The sequence below is a fragment of the Oreochromis niloticus genome, linkage group LG6 (genome assembly GCF_001858045.2).
Source record: "Oreochromis niloticus isolate F11D_XX linkage group LG6, O_niloticus_UMD_NMBU, whole genome shotgun sequence".
In the NCBI taxonomy this organism is placed as follows: domain Eukaryota; kingdom Metazoa; phylum Chordata; class Actinopteri; order Cichliformes; family Cichlidae; genus Oreochromis; species Oreochromis niloticus.
In genome coordinates this window covers 31190453-31212308 of record NC_031971.2, presented here as the reverse complement: position 1 = coordinate 31212308, position 21856 = coordinate 31190453, and the positions used below count along the sequence as shown (strand labels likewise).

Here is a 21856-nt window from a genome sequence, read left to right as displayed (position 1 = left end):
ACTTTAAGAATAGTTATTTTATTATCATGATGATTTAAAAGCTATCCATCTTTAAAGGGCATAGTTTGACATTTTAAGGAATACACTTATTGCTGAGAGTTACATCAGAATGCCTCCCTCATGTCTAGTAACACTACCCTAGATGTAACCAGTCCAGTGGTCCCTCGCTATAACGCGGTTCAACTTTCGCGGTCTCGCTGTTTTGCGGATTTTTTTTTTTGTGCAATTTTGCATGGGGTTTTTTTGTTTTGGGGTTTTTTTTTTACAGCGCATTGTGTTCTGCGTCCTGATTGGCTGTAGACCATTGTCAATCAATCTTGTGCCGTGTCTCCTGTACAGTATAGAATGCATTCAGCTTATTCTTCTATCGCTAGCAGTGTGACTCTGAAGTGCTGCATTGTATGTTTGTAAGTTTTCTCCAACAAACACAAAAATGTCGATGAAACGTTTTGCACCTACGAGTGCCTTTGGTTTCGTTCTGTAATACTGGACTTATTTTTCTACAAGCGTTTGGAATTTAAACAAGAGAGAAAAGTGTGAAAATGTTCATGCCTGTCTGAGAAAAGTGTATAAAGTGTGTAGTGAGGGGTTTTACAGCTATAAAACATCTATAATAATTGTAAAAAATAAAGCTGGCTACTTCGCGGATTTCACCTATCGCGGGTTACAGCGTAACTACCGCGATAAATGAGGGACCACTGTACTCCAAACGTATCAGTTTCAGCCTGCACTAAATGTCTGTATCCAATATCTAAAATAAATGAGGACATTCCAGTCTATAAAGTTTCCACTCGCTGAGCAGTTCCTACCTTTCCTACCTATAAATACAGGCCATTTACCTTTGAAAATGATCTCTTATCTCAGTCTCCTGTCCACTCTTTCTTACATATTTCTCCATCTGTGTTTTTTTTCCTCTGGCAGATTTAAATTTAGCTCATCAGTTTTGAGAAGAACTAAACCGAAACAGTTTGTTTGTGTGGTGGTTGAGCTGTTTGAAAAGTTGTATTTTGAAATGACCTGCCCCTTAAAGCTGTTAACCTGATTATCCGGCCAACTGTCAAACTGTTTTATGATCTATTGTGTGCCTTTTATTCCCAACTCATCTTTTCAACTGCAACTCAAGCAGGAAAAAGCACACTGGTGTCACTGATATCACTGATATCACTAATATCAAGAACAGAGAGTTACAGGCTGTTTTCCTTCTCTGTCTTAGCGCTGGAGTGCCATGACGCTAAAGAATGAGACTCTGGTCCTGGACTCCTCCTCCACCACGACAGGAAGCGACGGTATGAATCTGGTGCTACGGCAGGGGGTCCTGCGGCATAATGATTCCTATGTCTTCACCCTGCATGTGACTGACAGCAGCTTAAATGGCGAGGGCGCTGCTTCTATCACACTGCATCACAACAAGGCCCCGGCAGGTGGGGAATGTCACCTGAGAGCTGGAGGGGAGGCAGGAGTGGCCTACGCGGATCTAGATGGTGAAGGCAGGAGGATACGCACACTGCTGGACCGCGTACACTTCAACTGCTCTGGTAGGAAGAGGGAAATGTGACTTTTTAATTATCATATCCTTATAGTGATTATTGTCTTTTGACCCTGCATTAATTTTACCCCTTTAGGTTACAGTGATCTGGGGGACTCTGAAACTACATTGCTGTACAGTCTGCTAGTGACACGCTGCAAAGAAGAATACTGTGAGGACTTTTGCGTGTACAAAGGGAGCAGTCCAGAGCACTCGGCCTTCCTGCCTCCAGGTTTCAGCATAGCCCAACATCATGTATACGTGTACATCACAGTGGAGGACCACCAGGGAGCTGCCATCATGCCACTTAACAAGTAACTCTACTTTACTCGGTTTAGTTCACTCATGATGAGCCTTCAGTCTGAATCTTTTTAAGTCACTTTTAGCTACAAGTGTTTCAAGAAATCACTACAGTCCCCAAGGTTTTTGCTCAGTTGTTGAGTTTCATGGCATCTAGAAGCAACATTTCTGTTATTGTTGCTCTTCTTGTTCACCAATGACTGCTGTTCCACATGCATAAGCTGACGTTTCAGACTCTATATTCAGTTGTGTTTTTTTCCCGTTTGTGTCCAGGACCATTGAGGTTGTACTGCCAGATCCACCTCCTGAATACAGCAGTCTTCCCCATTGGCTTTCCAATCTGACAGACAGCAAACTCAAGAAGCTGCTGGAGCAGGGAGATTCCCAGAGGGTCAGAGAGTTATCATTGGCTCTTATTACAGTCCTAAATGAGGTAAGAGAGGCCTAGCCATAAAACAGTGATTAATGCAATCATTTGTCAAGTCACACAACAGCTGATAACACATGAGGGGTAATTATATCGGCATTTACTTTCTCCCAGTACGAGCAGACCAGTCGGTCGTCACGCGTATCCCGAGATGAGCGCAATTATAGAGTCAGAGTCCGCAGCAACATCACAAGAGCTCTGACTGCTCTGGATCTGACAACTGTGAGCGATATCCAGCAGACCTCCGCTGCTCTCGCACAGTGCACGGTGAGCAGGATGAGAGAAAACGGGGTCATTTTTAAAGGAAATTATTAAGGCTGCAACAGAAGAGGAGAGCCAAGAATGCAAACAAATCAGTTACGAGTGAATCTGCATGCGTCTTTTTTCCAGGCGGTAAGTCGAGAGTTCATCTGTGAGGAGTGTCAGAACAGCACTCTGAACAAGCTGGAGTCCATGCTGGACATTCTGCAGACAGACACCAAGCAGGGCGTCGTCACTCCAACTGAAATAGCTGACAACATCCTGAACATCATGGGTAAGAACGAAACTGCTGTGTGTCTGTAAATGCATTTGTAGGACAGTGTTGCTCATTTCTACATGAGGCTCTAACTGCAACACTAATTAGGAACTTCTACCCAGTCCAATATTTTTGTGTATTTTTTGCTAAGTTGAGGATGTTGCTTTGAAACTGTTGTTACTTATGACTAAATAACATAGCTGATCTGTAAAGGAAGTAAAAATTGGTTTATTTATTGGTCTAAAAGCAGTGCATTTGTGTAAATTCAGCTAAACTAGAGCCATGTAATGCTCACTAATACAGCGCTTCCAGATTCTAGTAAGTGGTGTTGTTGAGTAGATTACTTAACTGAATGAATCTACTCTCAAAAATCTATTTATGATTTTATTTTTCCTTAAATAAATGAGCAGTCACCAATACTGCGTGCACCAACAGTTCAAAAACACACTAGTTAAGTTTTGAGGGCCGTATCTTTTTTTTTTTTTCAAATTTACCTTCATCTTATGTCATATTTTCTCTTTTTTTTACAAGGTGATCTGATCCATCAAGTCAGTCAGTCAGCTTCCTACTCGTACCTCCAGGCTGCTTATTTGGATTCCTCCTCACCCCCGTCCATCTCAACCCCTTCTTCCTCTGGTGAAGAGTATGGAAACGCCGTGTTAGACACACTGGAGCCACACCCTCTGCGTGTGGCAGCAAAGGCTTACAGTCTGTCCTCGGTGCTCATGTTGATCCTCATGCACGGCCGCGTACTCAACGAGGAGCCACTCGTTCTGAGGGGAGCTGAGATAGCAGCCACGGGAAAACTGGCAGACCCCCAGAGTCTCCTCTGCTACCATGGCAACAACAGCCCAGGTTTGTTTGTGCATTTAGTGTCTCAGGTTGGAATTTTTCACTATAAACTGCAGAAAGTTGGACATTATAAACTGTAACTGTGAAGAATCATGTGCATGGTGACAGTGTTTAATTTCCTCTCTCTTCATATTACCAGAGTGCCAGCTGTTCTCCATCCCCCGAGCTTTCAACAAACGTCTGGGCAGAGCTGCTGCTGGAAAAAGCATCATGCAGCTACTTTTTCAGGTTTGTTCATGTTATTGTCAACCAGACACTCAAGTAGAATAAAACTGAAACCAACCAGCTTTCTGAGGTCCGAGCTTTTGGCCCTACAGGGATTACTTGTACATACGCTGACATCATTCTTTGAACATCAGAAAACACTTAAAAGAGCAGAAACTTCTAAGTCAAGTACAAAATTCTTCTTTTGAACCTTCTCCTAAGATGGCTGTCAAAGAACTTGGCAGCATGAAAGCTGTTTGTGCCGAAGTCTGTCATCAGCACATTCACTGAAAGAGTTTGCCTGAACTGTGTCCTTCTTTTTGGTCTTTTTCAAATTCTGTTTTCAGATAAAAGATCCTCACTTTCACTTTTACTTACTTTATTAACTTTTTCCATCCAGGTGGAGTCCAACCCATTCCCCTTCAACTATGTGGCCAACTACACCATCTCTACCGAGGTGGCATCCATGGAGTTTCGCACTGAAAATGGAACCCAGATCCCAATCTCTGGTCTTGATGATAGTCTGGCCATCACAGTTGCCATTAACAATAGTAGCATTGGAGAAGTGGGTTCTGAAGGTTCTGGTACTGGAGGAGTACCCACAGCGGGGGCTGTTAACATCAGCCACTGTGACTCTGTCATCGTTAGGGTCAGCGCAGGAAACGGCAACAGACAGGCAGGGCTGTTTGTGCAGCTCAACTTCACCATCCAAGGTGAGCACTCACATTTATCACAAACATTAGTAGGTAGAACTGAGCAAACTAATTTCTTTAATACAAAAATATGCTTGATCTCTTTGTTTCGTTCTTCTGGTTCCTCCCCTTATTTGGTGCTACAGCAGATCGTCTGCCTCCACCTCACCCTGTCCCTAGCATCCTCCTCTGTCACATCAATCCTCTGCATGTCCTCCTTCACTACAAACATGAATCTTTTCTGTGTCTTCCTCTTTTCCTCCTGCCTTGTCCAATACATTGACTATCCTCCTTTGTGCATGTTCAGACCGCATCAGCTTTGCCTCTCTGACTTTGTCTCCACACTGCTCAGTCTGAGCTGCTTGATGATTAAGCTAATAATCACTTGGAGGTGTTTTAAATGTATATTAATCGTCCAAGTAACTGGAATTTATCTTTTTTTTTTTTTTAGGAATGAATGAAAAAAGGGATTTAGTGTTGTTTTTAGCATGTTCAAATTGAAAGATACATGTTATTATAATGCCAGAAATATGTAATTGTGACTCTGTGCAGTACTTCATTGCAATATATGAATGCCTCAGTATGGATTCTGAATGGGCTTGCAAACATACAGCTATGGCAATTGCCAGACAATAACATTATGTACTTTATATAGTATAGATGAAATAACAGGGGGAGTGAACTGTAAAGCTTTCTGGTCTTGTCATTTGGTGACTAAGTCTGTACTTCTAAAGCTAAATTGTGTCTTTGTTTGTTTCTTTACTGACTGTGTATTTTTTGTGTTGGTGTTACTTTCATTATTTTCATTCCTTTCCTAGATGTAAAAGAAAAGTATGAAAGAGAAAAGAATGACAAAGAGGAGCCATTCATCACCGCCTACCTCCATTCCCACGAACAACCCAATGAGTTCAACTGCACAGACAGAAAACGTATCACTCTCAATATGACCAGAGGGCAAGATCTCGACCACAGGGACTACACCTTCTTCCTGTCACCAGAGTAAGAACTCTGTTCATTTCCAGCGTTATAATACAGTGCGCATGAATATGCAGTAACTTTGCTATGGCTGGCATCTCCTGTCATTGTCTCTTGTTTATCTGCAAAAATTTCGCCTGTTGCTACATAGGACCTACGACACCACTCTGGACTACTTTATCAACGTGAGTACGCCCTGCAGCTCTGACTCTCTGCCCGTGGATGTTCGTCTGGAGGTCGGGGTGTTTGCTTCTCTGTGTCAGTACTTCAGTGAGAGTGAAAAGCAGTGGCGGACAGATGGCATGGTGCCATTAGCAGAGACCAACTCCAGCAGAGCGGTTTGCCGTACCAAGCACCTCACATCCTTTGCCGCAGGCCTGTTTGTGCCAACCAATGCCATCAGCTTTAAAGTGCCAGTCAGTATCTCACTAAATCCCAGTCACTATTTGTGCATGTGCACTAAATTAAAAAAAACACTCAAACCATTTCCCCCTCCTTCAGGAGCGTTCAGGAGCACCAAGCCTGGTCGTGCTGTTGGTGTGTCTATTGGGCTTAATATGCTATGTTGTAGCGGCGGCTATCTTACACAAGTTGGACCAGCTGGATCTACGGCGGGCTGGTGTGGTTCCACTCTGTGGCCGAGATGGACTCTTTAAGTATGAGGTCCAGGTGAAAACTGGCTGGAACCAAGGGGCAGGTGAGATAAAACCACGTAACAGGTAGATGTCGTTTTGACGTCATTTTTGAAACCCATGTTTAATATGAGCATCATGCGTCACTGTAACAGTGTATGTATGACAGAAAATAAGGCAAATCATAACAGTTCAAGTTTTAAACTCAATAAAATCAATTCCTACGTCAAAAAATTCATGCAAACTGCCTCTCTCTTCCATCCAGGCACCACGGCTCACGTGGGAATCAGTTTATATGGGCGTGAAGGCCGTAGCGGACATCGCCATCTCGACAGCAGAGGGGCTTTTGCCCGCAATGCACTCGACATCTTTCATATTGCTACAGACACCAGCTTGGGCAATGTCTGGAAAATACGTATTTGGCATGACAATAAAGGTAAAGACACACACAACAGAAGGAGCCCAAGCAGAGTCTGTATATTAATGTTTATCCATCTATAACCATTATTTGCTGCCCCTTCTTCAGGTCTGTCTCCAGCATGGAAGCTACAGTATGTCTTGGTAAAAGACTTGCAGACAGGAAGCAGCTACTATTTTCTGGTGGAAGACTGGCTGTCAGTGGACAACGAGAGAACTCATGGACAGGTGGATATGGAGGTGGAGGCTTCAGGTAAGGAACTGCGATTAGATGGCGTGTAATTAAATAATTGAATATTGAGTGCAGTAAAACAACTGCTTGATGGATAATGCTAGCTTGTTCACTCCAGTGTATTGCTTTCTATTTTTTCTTCCCAGAGGAGGCCGTGCTTCTTCAGCTGCCTCGCCTCCTGCGGTATGAGCTGCAGAGGGCACTGTGTGAGAGTCACCTGTGGGTTTCGCTGTGGGAGAGGCCCACCCGGAGCCCCTTTACCCGCCTGCAGAGAGCCACGTGCTGTGCTTTGTTACTCCAGCTCTTCCTGTTGGCCAACACTCTGTGGTACAGCATTGTGGTGGACAAGCGATACGGGTACGTGAATGGGTGTGACGGGGTTTTTTTGTCTTGTCTGTCTCTCTTTGTAAATTCCCACCATGCAACTTCTAATGAATGCAATCATGTCCTTCAGCCCGAGGGCTGTGTCAAGGTCTTCATCATTAAACGGCGAGACAGTGGCAGCAGGTGTGGTCACCTGTCTGATCGTCTACCCTTTCTACTTGCTTGTTTTCACGCTGTTCAGAATGAGCCGCAGCAAGGTAACCCAAACCTTACCAAATGTGATATATGATCAAGCTTTCTTGTCTTTCAAAGGCCCTGGATAAAGCAGAATATTTCCTCTGCAATTGTGTATCTGTAAACAATAGTGTGTGACCGTGGAGCAGGTGACACAACAAGTGGACCAGGAGTCAGTGGAGATCGATGACTTCCTGGACAACTCCATGGCAGGAAGTTCCTTCCTCTTTTTTAATGGCGAGGTAAAGTCTGTCACGAAAACACGGGGTTTAAAAGTCAGATTTGGGAAAGATTATACTTTCACCTTTTCAGGTCATTGATGTTTTTCTGTCTCTCTCTCCATCCATCATCTCTGTTTCCTCAGACCAACTCAGAGGAGACCAACGTGGACTTGCCCACTCCATCAACTAAAAGGTAAGCATATTTATTTCAGGTAACGACCTATGTTGGAAAACAGATGTAGTGGAAAAGCAAGCTGTGAGAATCAAAGAATAAAGTGGAAATGGCTCATCGTATTGTGATCTACAAGAGATGTGAAAGTTTAAAGAATATATGTTTTTTTAAAATTACTGTCTTTTGAATGTGAAGTGAGCGAAACATTTTCTTCACCAAACAACTCTAAATTCGAAAGCAACAATTTTATCAGAATAATGACAACAACATTATTCTTCTCTGACAAACTTGTTTTGTTGGAATGACCTTCAGAGCAAATGAATTATTTGCTGAAGTTAGTCTGAGTCACAAACATTTTTCATTGTGCATTTTAGTGAGGAGAGCTGGGACATGGTAGAGGAGGAGACGGAGGACAGAGACTGGCCAGAGCTGCTGAGTGACACTTCAGTGGTTGGAGGTGCTGGGCATGGGGCAGGGATGCCCAGGCTGAAGAGGGGTCAGGGCAGCAGGCACCTCGGTGTTGACATGGCCTTTAACCCTGATGATGAAGAAGGCGCTGAGCAACGCAACAAATATTTCACCTCTTCAGGTAACTGAAGCAAACAGGCTGCAGTATTAAATCAAATGTTCTGTGAGCAAAAGTGGGATATTTGTGAAAACACTTCAGAAACACTGAATTTAGTTTTCTTAAAAAGGCCATAGATGGACAACAGATCATTAGAAGTTGTATGCAGCGTCTCATAATGGCCTAAGCTAAATGTGATGAAAGCAGGTTTTCACTTGATGAATGTTGTGGAATTAAATGTACAGCAATATCTGCAGAAAATCTAAAGAAATACAAACAATAAGGCTATAAAAGCAAATATTGCATTAAAAGCTATGGTAGTAATGTCAGATTCATCTTTTTTGTTTTTCATTTCTTTTTAGGAAAATAAACTACACACAAAGTGCACAATAAATAATCATTCAGTTATTTATTTTCATACAGTTCGTGTAGTCTAACTGTTTTTGGACAGTAAGTTATTTTGTGGTTTTCCCATTCACACACACATTCACACACATTCAGTGTGTGAATGTGTGTGTGAATGGGTGGATGACTGGATGTGTAAAGCGCTTTGGGGTCCTTAGGGACTAAGTAAAGCGCTTAGTCCCTAAGGACCCCAAAGCGCCATTTACCATTTTTCTTGGTATCACACCACAGTGGATTTTATGCCAAAAAAATGAAGATGCAATTGAACTGCAGACTTTCAGTTTGAATTCAAGGGGTTTAACAAAAGTAATGCATTATTGTTTTTTTAGAAATTAGAACATAATTTTTTGATTGTTGAATAAAAGCACTTTAGTTGATATCAAGAATCAGTGGACATCACCATATGCTGTATTTCCTCCACTGTGATGCTCTGTCAGGGTTTTTCTGCAGCCACCTAGACAAAGTTAGAGAAGCAAGGCTAAGATTTGGACATGTACAGAGGAGGGACAGTGGATATACTAGAAAAACGTGTGTGTATGATATATGAATATGGAGCTGCCAAACAAGGGGAAAGAGGCCTCAGGAGAACCATATGAAGAGGATCATACAGACCCCTAAAGGAAGTAGAAACATTACATTTCAACATTACACTGAAAAACTACAAATTACAAATTCAATGCTTTGAATCAGCTTCAGATATTGATATTCTGCTTGATTTGTCATGAAATGACGAGAAAACCATGTCAGCCAACTGCGAATCCTTTTTGACTGTTTAAAAATGGGGTTCAGTTTGTAAAAATTGTTGTAATTCCTGAACAGTTCATGCAAAATTTCTTTAAAGCCCCTTGAATTAAAGATTAAAGTCACTTCAATCACAAATTGATTGTTTGGTTTAAAATCCTCTGAGGTAGTGCAGAGAGGCAGAATTACACAAATTGTGCCTGTAATCATAGAGCGTATCTTCAGTAGTGGTTTTCTGTCATAGCTGAGTAGTTTGATCGTTTATGACCATGTTAATAACTGAGAAAAGTTAACATTTCACATTTCAGAAACCCCAGAAAGACATGGCAGCGAGTTCATTTAATGAATGAATTCAATGAATGTATATGACAATCCAGTTTCACACTGTCTTCTTACAGATGAAGATCTGATCAAGCACATACTGGCAGACGGACAGAACTTCTTTCCTCAGGCAGATGAAAGCGAGATGGCTGACCTGTAAGTTATATTCGGGACAAGGAATTCCCCAGAATCATTTGAGACCTGTGTAGATTTGCTTGATTTTGTGTTGCCACTGTTTGCGTTGCAGGTCGAGCATTTTTGAGGATAAGACTGAAGTGATTCTCCTAACAAAGCTGAATGACCCTCTTCTTCTGGAATCTGTGAGGCGGGACCCACCAAAGACAGCCTTCACCTCAAACACAGGTGTGTGTGCAGGCAGTTTGAATTATCTAGTAAAATTCAAATTCGAGGCCCGTACTGATTAAACTTTGAGGAATTACAATTAAGAATGCACTAAAGAGTCTCATCACATTTTAAAGATTCATAGTTTATTCAGAAAATTATTCTCAAAAATAAATATTTTATTTATGAAACACTGAGTTGTAAAATACAAATTAAGAGAAGGCAGACTTTTATAATAAATAGTACTACAGCCCAGGGGAAAAATATGCAGATTTGATTTTAACTGTCCCTTTAAAAAGACCATCCAGATGTTATTTGCCCCCATAGAGTTTCTATTTTTAAAGTGTCCTGCTGTCTCTTTGTTTAGATTAGTGAGAGAGGACACATAAATCACCTATCCAAGGGTTTTAGAAGGCTTATAACTCTCATTAGGCAAAGCAAAGTTTGGTGATTACTCTTAAAAAGAAAAAAGGCTGTTACTTTCACAGAGTAATCACTCTTGTACTGCCAGATGTGTGACTGAGCCATTATAGTTGTGCTTTGATGTGAAACCAGCGTATGTGCATTGTGCTTTCATTTTGCAGTCTGAATGTTTAATAAGTGACACATGTCCTTGGTTGCGATAGAAAAGGTAAATTGAAAAGGCACATTTTTACAGCTCCAAACTTCTTACAACGTCATTTATTCTTCCTCTGGAAACTTGATATATTTATTAATAACATTATTAATTGAAAAGACTTTGAAGTCCTTGAAGACTCAAAGTCTCTAAGAACTCTGCTTTCTTTTGCAAAGTGCGAAATAACCTTCAAAGAGTCTAAAAGGATCATTAAAATGCTAATTTTTTTCAGTTAAATAGTTTTACGCTTAAATACTCCCTAAAGTCTCTTTATTTCTAAGTTTTCAGTGCCTGATGATTTGTATTTGTTTTGTCTTTGGCACCTTATTTTTCTTTTCACAGTTGTAACAGACGTGTGTCGTCCAAGACGGTTTCCACCTTGGTGTGGACGTGCTGCCATGTGGGGCAGCTGGGCAGGAATCGCTCTGGCCAATGGTGTTTCAGTTTGGGCTGGCTATGGGTTCAGTCAGAATGTTGCCATGATGTGGTTAATCTCCTGCTTTGCTAGTTTCTTCTGCTCATTTCTACTGTTGGAGCCAATTAAGGTAAAGACACGTGGTTTTTTGTCCTATCTCAGCTCCCTTACCCCCAACCCAGCCTCTCCCTGAGTCTGGTTTTGCCAGAGGTTTCTTCCTGTTAAAAGGGAGTTTTTTCTTCCCATTGTTGCCAAGTGCATGCCAAGTCATTGGGGTTGTTTGATTGTTGGGGTTTTCTCTGTATTATTGTAGGGTCTTTAACTTACAATATAAACCTCCTGTTGTCATTTGGGCCTATATCAATTGAATTAAAGTGAAGTGACAGGATACAGTGCCCCCAAATGAAGACAGCAGCTCATACACTGTATAAAAGACAGATGTAGCCACCATGACATCAGCCATTATTTTGAAGAGTCCTTAGTAAAATCTCATTTTTAGTGTTTTGCTCACTGCTGTCTTGGTTTTTTCTTGATCCAGAAGTACTTTATTTGGACGTGTTAGTCAAAGCACTCATGTCCTTAACTTTAAAACATCTTTAAATACTCAAAACATTTGTTTTCTTGCTTCAGTAATGTTGGGGATTTTAACATGGGCGTCTATGGGGATTGATTCGCTTTTAGAGCCATCCTCAAGTGGAACTGCAATTTTTGGCACTTCCCACTTTGGCTGCTTTATTCAGACCCTTGAGGCTGTTTCATATATCTGCTGTGAATCTAAAAAGGCATCACTAACACATTCACCACACCATCTTTAGAAGTTGATAATATTGTGTTGTTACAGTACCATTAAGTGTCAAAAACACACTTAAAGCAGGTTTAGAGAATGTATAATTGCACCACTTTGGACCCTTAAAACATTTAAAATGAGTTTAGAAAGGACAAGTTGATTGTTCCCACGAGGTTTTTCTACATTTTCAATGTCTCAGACACTCATTTTCACTAAATTGCCATCTGGCCGTGGTCGTGTCAATAGTAGGTTGTCCAATTTTCCTTAGAGCGGATCGATTTGGATCACACATTTGACTTTGGGTTGAGTAAATGTAACATCAAAAATCTGGGCTTTGAAATTGGTTGCCTAGCATAACAAGTTCTCTGCCCTCTGCGCCACAGGTGCTGTGTGAAGCAGTTTACTACGCACTGTGTGTGCGCCGGCTGCGTCCCGAGGACCAGGATGTGCTGGTGGAGTTCCCCAGGGTGGAGAGAGTGGTCCAGCGGGTACCGAGGGTGAGACCTCCACAGGGCTTTGCTCTGTCTCAGGCCCGACACCAGGCCCGCAAGGTCCACATGCTGCACACGATGCTGAAGGTCAGTGAGGAAGAGAATATAGTGGGTTAGAGAGAGATGATGCTGGAGTCTATTTTCAATATTTAAATGTTAAAATGGTGCTCAATAACAGAATTCTTTTCTCTTATTTTCAGAATTTTCTGGTCTATATGTTTTTCCTGTTGGTCGTTTTGCTTCTCAACTATTCCGACTCAGCCAAAGACACTCACAGCCTCAGGCTGCGCACTCAGCTGCAGCGAGCCCTACACACGCCCGAGTACCACAACATCAGCAGGTATGAATGCACATGAATAGAGCTGGGATATTTTCGTGGTTTAATCTTTCTTTGTTTCCGAAACATTGTTGCTGCTCTCATTTGTCAAGGCTGACTTGCTCATAAGACTTTCAGAAACTGTGAGAAGTCTTAGAAGGATTTTATGGCAGCAGATTTTCTCTCAGGATTTCACCTGATTTTGTCATTTTTTTTTTTTAAATAAAAGAGATCAGTTGTGAAAATATATCACAAACTACCTGTGCTCAGCTCTAGAGTGTCTTCTATTATAGTGTTAAGTCTTACTGAGTGGGCACGACCATCCTGTATGTTCCTCTTCAGCCTGTTTGACAGCAGTCCGCGTCCACACCTTCCTTGTGTGTTTTTTTTTTTAGCCGAGATGATGTTCTAGCGTGGCTGCATGACTCCATGTTGCCACGGCTCCTGGATGAGTCTGCCCTCTTGAGAGACACAGGAAGCGTGTTACTCGGCACGCTGAGGCTCCGACAAATCCGTGACGCACAGGGTGAGATTTCTTTGTGGCCACTATCTTTACCTTTACTGAGATGTGAAATTGTTTGGAGCTACATCAGAGCTCTTTGACAGAGCACATCTCAGACTTATTGAATTATCTATTTTTGCTGAAGTACATTTCTTTGCTTCTTTGTGTAGCTTTCTTCAGTAGTACTACTGAGTCAGATACATAATATGTTTAATATTTCAGGATCCTGACTATTATCTGAATTGCATTTTATGTTTGCATTCTTTTTTCTGGGTAAACTGATTAAATAAATGCAGATTGACGTCATTGTAATCTTTTCAAAACTTTTCCATTAGCAGATTCTCTTAGGTCAGAAAACACATCATCTTTTTGGGGAAAGAACGTGGTCATATCTCCAAGTAAAGAAGAGGATAATAGTACAGTTTTTGGTGCCATGGATTCAGATTGGTAAGGAAATTATTGAAAACCTGCTTGTGTCTGTGTGGCTATTAAAAGTTATTAACTACTGTTAACTTGCAGGTCATCTGTAACCTGTTTAGCGTTAGAGATAGACTAAGAGAAAACGGAAGATATTACTTTTCAGATAAAGTCTCATACATGCATTTTGGACTTGCAGATTTCTTTTATGAGCTTTTCCATTTGGCTAATTCTAAATGGTTTGACAACAAGCTGGTGGATGTTAATGATCTGTTTTGTTTTTAACATCTGGCTTTCTTTGATGTTCTCTGTTCACTTTTTTCTCTTTTGTAATTTCTCCCACACGTTTTCCTAGGGTGTGGCGTTTGGGTCAGATGGGGGTGTATAACAGCAGAGATGTGGTTCACCAGCTGAACAGAAGCCTGGAAGAAGCCTCCTCCTCCTTAAAGCAGCTGCAACAGCTGCACTGGCTCGACTCTAGGTAGTGATCATGTGAAGACATGACCACAGCAGTAGGACAAGTAAAGTCTGAGTTACATCAAAATAATTAAAACATATTTTCCTTTGTATTGTTCAGGCCAACACAGTGTTTTTTAAACATGTACTCACACCAGTAGCTTTGGACTGAGCTGAGCCAGTTTGACCTGCAAAGTCCAGTTGGTTCAGTCCAGTAAACAGTTAAACATGCCTTATTCTGGCCCATGTGGAGTTCAGTTGGATGTTGGCATGCTGCACATCTGGTGTGTATGCTAACCTTGCCCATGAACAAAAACAAAATGCTTTCCGGTCCAGCGAAGTGTGAGATCATCTGGCCAGTGAGGGAGTGAGGATATGACCTGAAAGAGGTCATGCTCATTGATTTCATTGACCAGGTTGTTCCAAAATTCAGGGGCAATTTGCGAGGGAGTAGAAACTGGGTACAGGTTATTGTGCTAATAATTTCACAATGTTTGGAATCAAACACAACTGTGGGCTTGGCTTTAGAAATCTTGAGCAGAGGTTTACTGTCAGATCATGAGCTGTTTTCTCAATTTGCCCTGGAGCCTGCAGTAATTAAAGCACTGCATAATCAATTAACGAATGGCAGTAAAACATGAAACATCAAAATAAGACACAGAAAACAATTCAGTGCTCAATGCACTGAGAATGTTGGCTAACATTTAACAACTGTTTCTGAGAATGATAACTCATGGTATAAACAACTCTTTAATCCCAGCACATTTTGTGTTAGGGTACAGATATACACAGGGGAGAAAGACAGTAAATTTGGGTCAAATCATTTTGTTTGTACCCTTTATTTCTCATTTGAAATAAAACTTCCTGCTGTAAATAAAATACAAGAGCAGTCTACATACCTCCTCCAAGGCAGAAAGTCCCTTCAACGTGCATGATTTCAGGCCCTGGTTCTGGTCTGCTTTGACATATTGATGATGTTTTCTCAAAGACATTAAAATGTCCCTGAGTACTCACCCTTGGAAAACAAATCTTTCCAAAGAAATTATGGTTCCAGATCAATTCCAGAAGTTAATCACTTCTAAGTTGGGCCAAGACCCACATCTGGAAGAATTTTATGTAAATCTGTCAATAATTGTTAGTGTCATTCTTCTAACAAACAAACTAAACCTATAACATGTTCAGCTCAATGAAGTATCAGAGTATCAAAACAGATACCTGACCAAAACTGTGTGAAATATTTTGATTCCTGGTTAGAGCCCGATATATCAGTGGGGTCATAAATCAGAAATTTAAATTACCAAATATTGGTATCAGCTTAAATGTGGGCTCCTGATCTTATCATGTGCACTAACTCTGTGTTTTGTTGTGTTCATGTTCATAGGACCCGTGCTGTGTTTGTGGAATTCTCTCTCTATAACGTAAACACAAACCTGCTGGCTGTCTTTTCCTTCCTGTTTGAGTTCCCAGTCTCTGAGCGTGCCCAGTCCAGCTTTGACCTCATTGTCATCACACTGTGGCCAATCACAGGCCTGGACCTGCAGCTTCTTCTAATGGTAAACATTCCTATAACCATGAATCCTTGAACTACAGCCGTTTCATTTTCCCTTTAGTATCATTTCTAAAATGGCACTTTGTGGTTTCAGATCATCCTCCTCGCCTTGGTGTTGTATTTCCTCGTTCGGGGCATATTGGGCTTCCTCAGAGAAGGCTATAGGTACCTGCTGTCAGCCTGGAGACTCCTGGGTATCTGTAAACTGTCTCTAGCAGCGTCTGTATTCGGAATACACCTGTGCCGCTGCATAATAGCTAAACAGCAATGGACATCATACCTGAAGCACCCTCGGGATACATTCACAGATTTCTACCCCCTGGCCAAACAGACTCAGATGTACACCGTCATGTCTGCCTCGCTGTTGTTCATACTGGTACTCAAGGTAAGAAAGAAAGAGAGGAATCCAGGCTAGTTTTACAGAAATATATCGCATGTTGTTTGTGACATTTTGCTTGTATAACGATCTGGGAATGCGCTGAAGAAGATAAAAAGATAAACAGTCACGATTTAGAAAACAATTGTAATGATTTTTACTTGTTATTATTGACAACAAATCCAATCTGAGACCAAAAAGCAGCAATGAAATTAATCTAATATCAAGCATTGTCTGTGGAAGCAATTATCACTATCGCTGTAGCGCTCCTTTGTTATCTCTGAAATAATTAAAAACAGCATCAGTGTGTCGTTAAGTTGCTCTGGCTGGCAGAGTCATTCTCACAGACACAATGCTGCTGTTGTAAATATTCACTAATCAACTAAATCTGTGTTAATTCACAGCTAAAATAGTCCCAAACAAGCACACTGTTGAGCTGCAGAGCTCAGTTATTTCAGGAAAATAAAGAGCGTATACATTTAACATTTATAGTAAGTAGGTAAGTAAAATTTATTTATATAGCACATTTCACAGATAAAAATCACATAGTGCTTCACAATAAGATCAGACATACAAGTTAAAATTAATTAAAAGCCCGTTTGTATAAAAATGTCTTCAGCTGCTTTTTAAAGGAGTCAGTAGAGTCTAGACAGCGTAAAGACAACGGCAGGGAGTTCCACAGCCTAGGTGCCAGTGCCTGAAAAGCCCGATCCCCACGTGTTTTAAACCTAGTATGTGGGACCACCAGTAGCCTCTGACCTGAAGACCTAAGTGCTCAGGATGAAGCATGAGGTTTCAACAGGTCAGAGATATACTGGGGAGCTTCACCGTGCAGAGCTCTAAAAGTAAAATGAACCCTAAAATTTACTGGCAACCAATGAAGAGAAGCCAAAACTGGAGTAATGTGAGACCTCTTGTTTGTACCAGTTAAGTCTTCCCGCTGCATTCTGTACAGACTGAAGGCGATCCAGAGCTGATTTGTTGAGACACGTAAAAAGACCGTTACAATAATCAAAACGAGAAGAGATAAAAGCATGGATAATCAAATCAATTGCAATCAATTTGCAACGTCTTCATTACGAATTGAGGAGGTGATCTGAGCTAAACTGGTAAACTACTGTTACGGAGATTAAGGTCATTGTAGGTAAAGGGTTTTTTTTTAAATGGGAAAAAAGATAAATTTCTGCTTATAAATATAACCTATAGTGGAAATACAGGAAATGTCTTAGTGTGTTTTAACCTCTGACAGTTGGTTCAGATTTATCAGCACATGTAACTTAAAGCCTGTTTTATACTCATTCGACAGTAGTGACATCATCGTCACTGGGGTGCGCCACGATTTGGTCATTTTGGTTTCAGCTCTTGTTTTTGTGACGCGGTTTGCCAGAGAGCAGACATTTTCAGATTATAGAAAGTTTCTGAGGGACTGCAGAGAAGACGGTGTTCCCTCAAGTAACAGTGACAAGGCTGTAGTGACATCACAACCAATGTGACAACCATAAACTAGGCTTATGAGAAGAACTGATGCTTAGGTTTGAGACTGTGATTTCTACATGACTTGCGAGTCTGCCTTCATACAGTGGGGTTTTTTTTGCATTGTGATGCCTACTCTGAGCATCTCAAGTCTTACCTCTAACAAATGAACCCAGTATTTTCCATCCTCTGCCCCTTTTCCTTATCAGGGTTGGAGGGGGGTGGAGCCTATCCCACCTTTCGTCCACACGTAAACGGCGTTTTCGGTCAGTGAAAACGGAGATTTCTAAAAACTCCGGCCAGGGTGGATATTTTCTAAAACTCCGTTTTTGCATTTACGTGTGGACGAGAAAAACGGAGAAAACGCAGCGTCAAAGGTGTGCGCCTTTTTTGACGTCACAGTGTGCGCCACGTTGTTGTTTCGATGAAATGAATTTCTACAATACTGTTACTGTTAATTGAACTCTCTGCAGTGTTTAAATGCTTACATATACACACACAGTTACTGTCCCTCCACACATACGACTCGGTTCTGCTTCTATGCCCCAGCTTTGTTTACTATTTCCCACCGAGGCTTCTAGACTTCTGATTGGCCAACATTTCTACACGGTTAGGAATATAGCGCCACCTGCTGCTTTGGCATGTTCCTAGCAGCGTTTTCCTTCATTTCTGCCTTTACGTGTGGACGGGATTATTTTTTAAAACGAAAACGGAAAATCTCCGTTTTCAAAAATACCCGTGTACGTGTGGACATAGCCCCAGTGTCATAGGGCATATGGGCCTGGGATTGGCAAGAGTCATAGGACAAGAGTTGGAGTACAGCCTGGAAAAAAAAATGTATCTAACTCAATTTTTTTGTTTTGTGTCAACAATAGTTTAAATAGTCTTTAAATGTATAGTACAGTTCAAAGTGTGTGACAGATAAGATGCCTCACAAAGCGAAATAAGAAGGAACAAAAAGCATAACTAACAATATGCAGTAATAAGCATATTCTTTTGCCCTTTTTATTTTTAAAGAGGCAAAACATGAATTCAGCAAAATTGTTAAAGTAAACAGAACTAAATGGAAGTAAGCAGAAGTAGTTAAGCTTAATTGCAAGTTTTTGTTGTTGCTTTGTAATGGCTGTTTAAGCCCATTAATGAGGTTGTTTTTGATTCATAAACACAACATATACACAAATCTGTGCTTAAACCACAAATCAAAGTTTTACATAAACCCAGAATCTGTATTTTCTTACAGTATAAGTGTAGAACTACCTTTGACTGTGTGTACGCACTAAAAATGAGGCTGGCTTAGAAAATGTAAACAAATCTTTTTTAAAAAATGCATATTATTTCCAGTTTTCCAGACTAAAAGAAACAAAAAGAGTGCTTATAGAACTGCATAAGTAAACAAAAAGCTATTGAATTAAATGTAAAGAACACAAAATTTTGTCTGATAAACTGTAGGCTGAAGCCTGAGCTCAATATGGAAACACTTCTTACGTAACATATTTTATTAGGAAGCTCCTTTTCTCCATATTTTATTAATTTCCTGGTACTTTTGCATGTGCACTTATTTTGTGAGAAAGGTACGACTGTTTCTACACACGTTATTATATTGTAAACCCAAAATGGCTCCAAATGTGTTTGTGATGGAGAAACATTTGTGTCCTTTGGCTAAATTAGATTTAATTACATGATAACTTTTTTTTTTCAAACACATATTTTTGCTTTCTGTTTCCCTCCTCTCCCTCTCTTTCTGTCCTTGCTCATGCAGGCGTCCCACCAGTTGCGGTTTCTCCGTGAGTGGGCCGTATTTGGCAGAGCTCTGCGGCGCTCAGTCTGGGAGCTGCTGGGAGCTGCTCTGGCGTTACTGCTGTTGGTGCTGGCTTACTCACACACGGGACACCTGGTCAGTTTTTTCTCTTCTCTGTTCATTCTGTTTTCCTCTGGCTCAGCTTCTCCCCCGCACACACACGTACACACACCAAATAAACAGTAAATTCAGTCCACATTGTCTCAGCACATAACCTTGTCAAAGTGTGTCCGCCCACGAGGTTGTTCAGTTTACTTGTTTTTGGTCTGTTCACTTTCATTGTCATGGCTACAGTTCACTTTCTTTAGAGAATTTCAAATAAACCTGCTCTTTTGCACAGATTGCATAATACAGCTTTGCTTTTATTGTTACAGCATGAAAGCATCCGTGCTTCCTTGCTGCCAAACAGCTTTACTGAACGAGAACATTATGACAAATAGCATTTATTCAATATTTGAGTCATTTATTCAAACCAGCACGGAATAAATAATGACCTGCAGAATGTTTCTGCTGTGTAAATGGCACCGCTTCATCCAAGAGACTTTTAACTGTTCTTTATTTAGACATTATGTTCCCTTCAATTCTCTTTTTTAGAGAGCCCTTCAAAACTGGAGAATAATTGTGTTTCATGACATTTCCAGATGATAGAAGAGTAAGATGATTAATAATAGTTAAGAAAAGAGCCAAAAACTGCCAAACTATTAAACTCTTTTGTGTATGAGCGAAAGCACAGCTATACAAATTAACATCATTTACATTTCCACTCTTGCCAAACAAACTTGCAACTACTGATGAACTCTGTCACCATCAGGTAAATGCTTTGTACTTCACAGTTTAACAGTCTCTGGCCACATTCCTACTAGGTGTGCCAGCAGTTTTACGTCAACCAGCAATCACTGCTTTGGCAGATAAGAGGGCCACAGCAATACAAAGAGACTAAGACAGTTCACAACAAGCCATCCAAGATTATTTGTGTAATTATTCATGCTGCTAGAAGCATGGACTGTATGTAAAAGGTCGATTAGCTTAATGGTCTGAAAAGTGAAGCCACTGCAGAAGTACCTTATGCCTACATTCTTCTTAATGAAGTCTGTGTTAAAATAACCGTTTGGCTCAAAAATGTGGTTGGATGCCATGGCATGACCATAGTTATTGAGAAGGTGTGCAGTTGTCTTGCACTCTTGTTGCTTTTGAAAGAGTGACTTTGAGTACAGACCAGATCTGCGACTACTCACAGTTGGGTTCACAGGGCCTTTGGTGTGTCAAGACTGTGTTAAAACAGCAGTAAGATGGAGTCGGTCTGCTATCAGTTTGTGTTTGATTGAGGTCATAATAATTACATGGAATCTGTTTGTGATCATGTGGCAGTTCACTGAATAGAACAAATCTGCCCAAAAAAATCAATCACTGGCTGCCCTCTTCCACCCCTGGAGGCCATTGCCAGCTCCTCCTGTCCAGGGCCATCACAGGTGACCCCTTGCATCCCATCCGCTGCCCTCCGGTTGGTGCCTGAGGTCAGTCAGGTGCCACACCTCCAGACTCACACCCAACTTCTGCCCCTGGGCTATTTGGACACATGCCCACCCTACCAATCTGAGCCATAGTCCGAGTAACCCTCATCACTCAGGCCACTCAGACACGGCCTCTATTCACATCAAGTCGTTTGCACTACTTCTAAGCACTTTGCAACCCCTGCTCTATTATGTGCCTTTCTCTTGTTTTGTATATCATCCTCTAGTTTGTATATATTTCTCCTGTTTGGTATTTATTACTTTCATCTTACTATTTCAGTTTTATTCTTGCACAACTAGTGTGGAGCACCCACAATTTCATTGTACATGTGACAATAAAGGGCTATTCTATTCTATTCTATTGCCATCTTAAATTCACATTGAATATTTACATTCAGAATCAGCCAGAACCTCATAGATTTTTATATAGGGATATAACCGGAATACAACCAACCAGTTGGTTTGAGTTCCCTATTCCAAAAAGATGCATTGCCTACCAGTCATCATGTGCCCATCACATGTAAATGATCAATAGTTTTTCCTCATACTGCATCAGTAATGTTTACATTTCTTATTATTTTTCAAATATTGTCTTAGAATTGATGAAAAGGAAACTTTTTCTTTCCATTCCAGCTCTTCCACTCTGTGTTGGACGGCTACAGCAATGTGATCTCAGCCAGTCTGTCCTTACTGGGTTCCGGTTGGTGTGGCTTGTTGTCGTGGCGTCCTGCCTGGATAATTACTGGTCCCAGCACTTTCTCTGCACTGCTGTTCCACATAAGCTTTGCTATATTTCGCCTGGTGTTGCTGTGGTTGGTCACTTCTGTTTTACTGAGGAACTACCGGCGTGCACGGGCAGAACTATACCGCCCAGCAGTGGATCTCCAAGACTACGAGATGGTCGAACTGTTCCTCAGAAGACTCAAAATGTGGATGGGACTCAGTCGGGCCAAAGAGGTACAAATTCTGATTCATATCTATAGCTGTTAAGGACAATTCTTGTTGCTCTATTTATAGATTGACTTTTTCATATATACTATTGGAACAAAAC

General features: G+C 41.1%; 1 protein-coding gene across 2 annotated transcripts in view; it reads left to right on the top strand.

Annotated features, from left to right (window-relative positions):
- pkd1a (polycystic kidney disease 1a) overlaps positions 1–21856 on the top strand; it is a 70919-nt gene that overhangs the window by 45722 nt on the left and 3341 nt on the right. Inside the window, exons 26-55 of one of the 2 annotated variants that reach the window (XM_019360024.2) lie at positions 1214–1535; positions 1623–1839; positions 2099–2258; positions 2367–2519; positions 2643–2787; positions 3301–3624; positions 3761–3849; positions 4226–4538; positions 5336–5516; positions 5644–5908; positions 5994–6189; positions 6390–6560; positions 6651–6794; positions 6920–7130; positions 7228–7354; positions 7463–7573; positions 7696–7745; positions 8099–8313; positions 9834–9912; positions 10004–10119; positions 11057–11259; positions 12300–12494; positions 12608–12747; positions 13119–13249; positions 13564–13672; positions 13998–14123; positions 15480–15651; positions 15742–16032; positions 19256–19390; positions 21439–21762. In XM_019360024.2, coding sequence (XP_019215569.1) covers positions 1214–1535; positions 1623–1839; positions 2099–2258; positions 2367–2519; positions 2643–2787; positions 3301–3624; positions 3761–3849; positions 4226–4538; positions 5336–5516; positions 5644–5908; positions 5994–6189; positions 6390–6560; positions 6651–6794; positions 6920–7130; positions 7228–7354; positions 7463–7573; positions 7696–7745; positions 8099–8313; positions 9834–9912; positions 10004–10119; positions 11057–11259; positions 12300–12494; positions 12608–12747; positions 13119–13249; positions 13564–13672; positions 13998–14123; positions 15480–15651; positions 15742–16032; positions 19256–19390; positions 21439–21762 — 5415 coding nt within the window. Of the gene's footprint in view, positions 1–1213; positions 1536–1622; positions 1840–2098; positions 2259–2366; positions 2520–2642; positions 2788–3300; positions 3625–3760; positions 3850–4225; positions 4539–5335; positions 5517–5643; positions 5909–5993; positions 6190–6389; positions 6561–6650; positions 6795–6919; positions 7131–7227; positions 7355–7462; positions 7574–7695; positions 7746–8098; positions 8314–9833; positions 9913–10003; positions 10120–11056; positions 11260–12299; positions 12495–12607; positions 12748–13118; positions 13250–13560; positions 13673–13997; positions 14124–15479; positions 15652–15741; positions 16033–19255; positions 19391–21438; positions 21763–21856 lie in introns of both variants that reach the window. The other variant, XM_013264414.3, reaches the window with a different exon arrangement.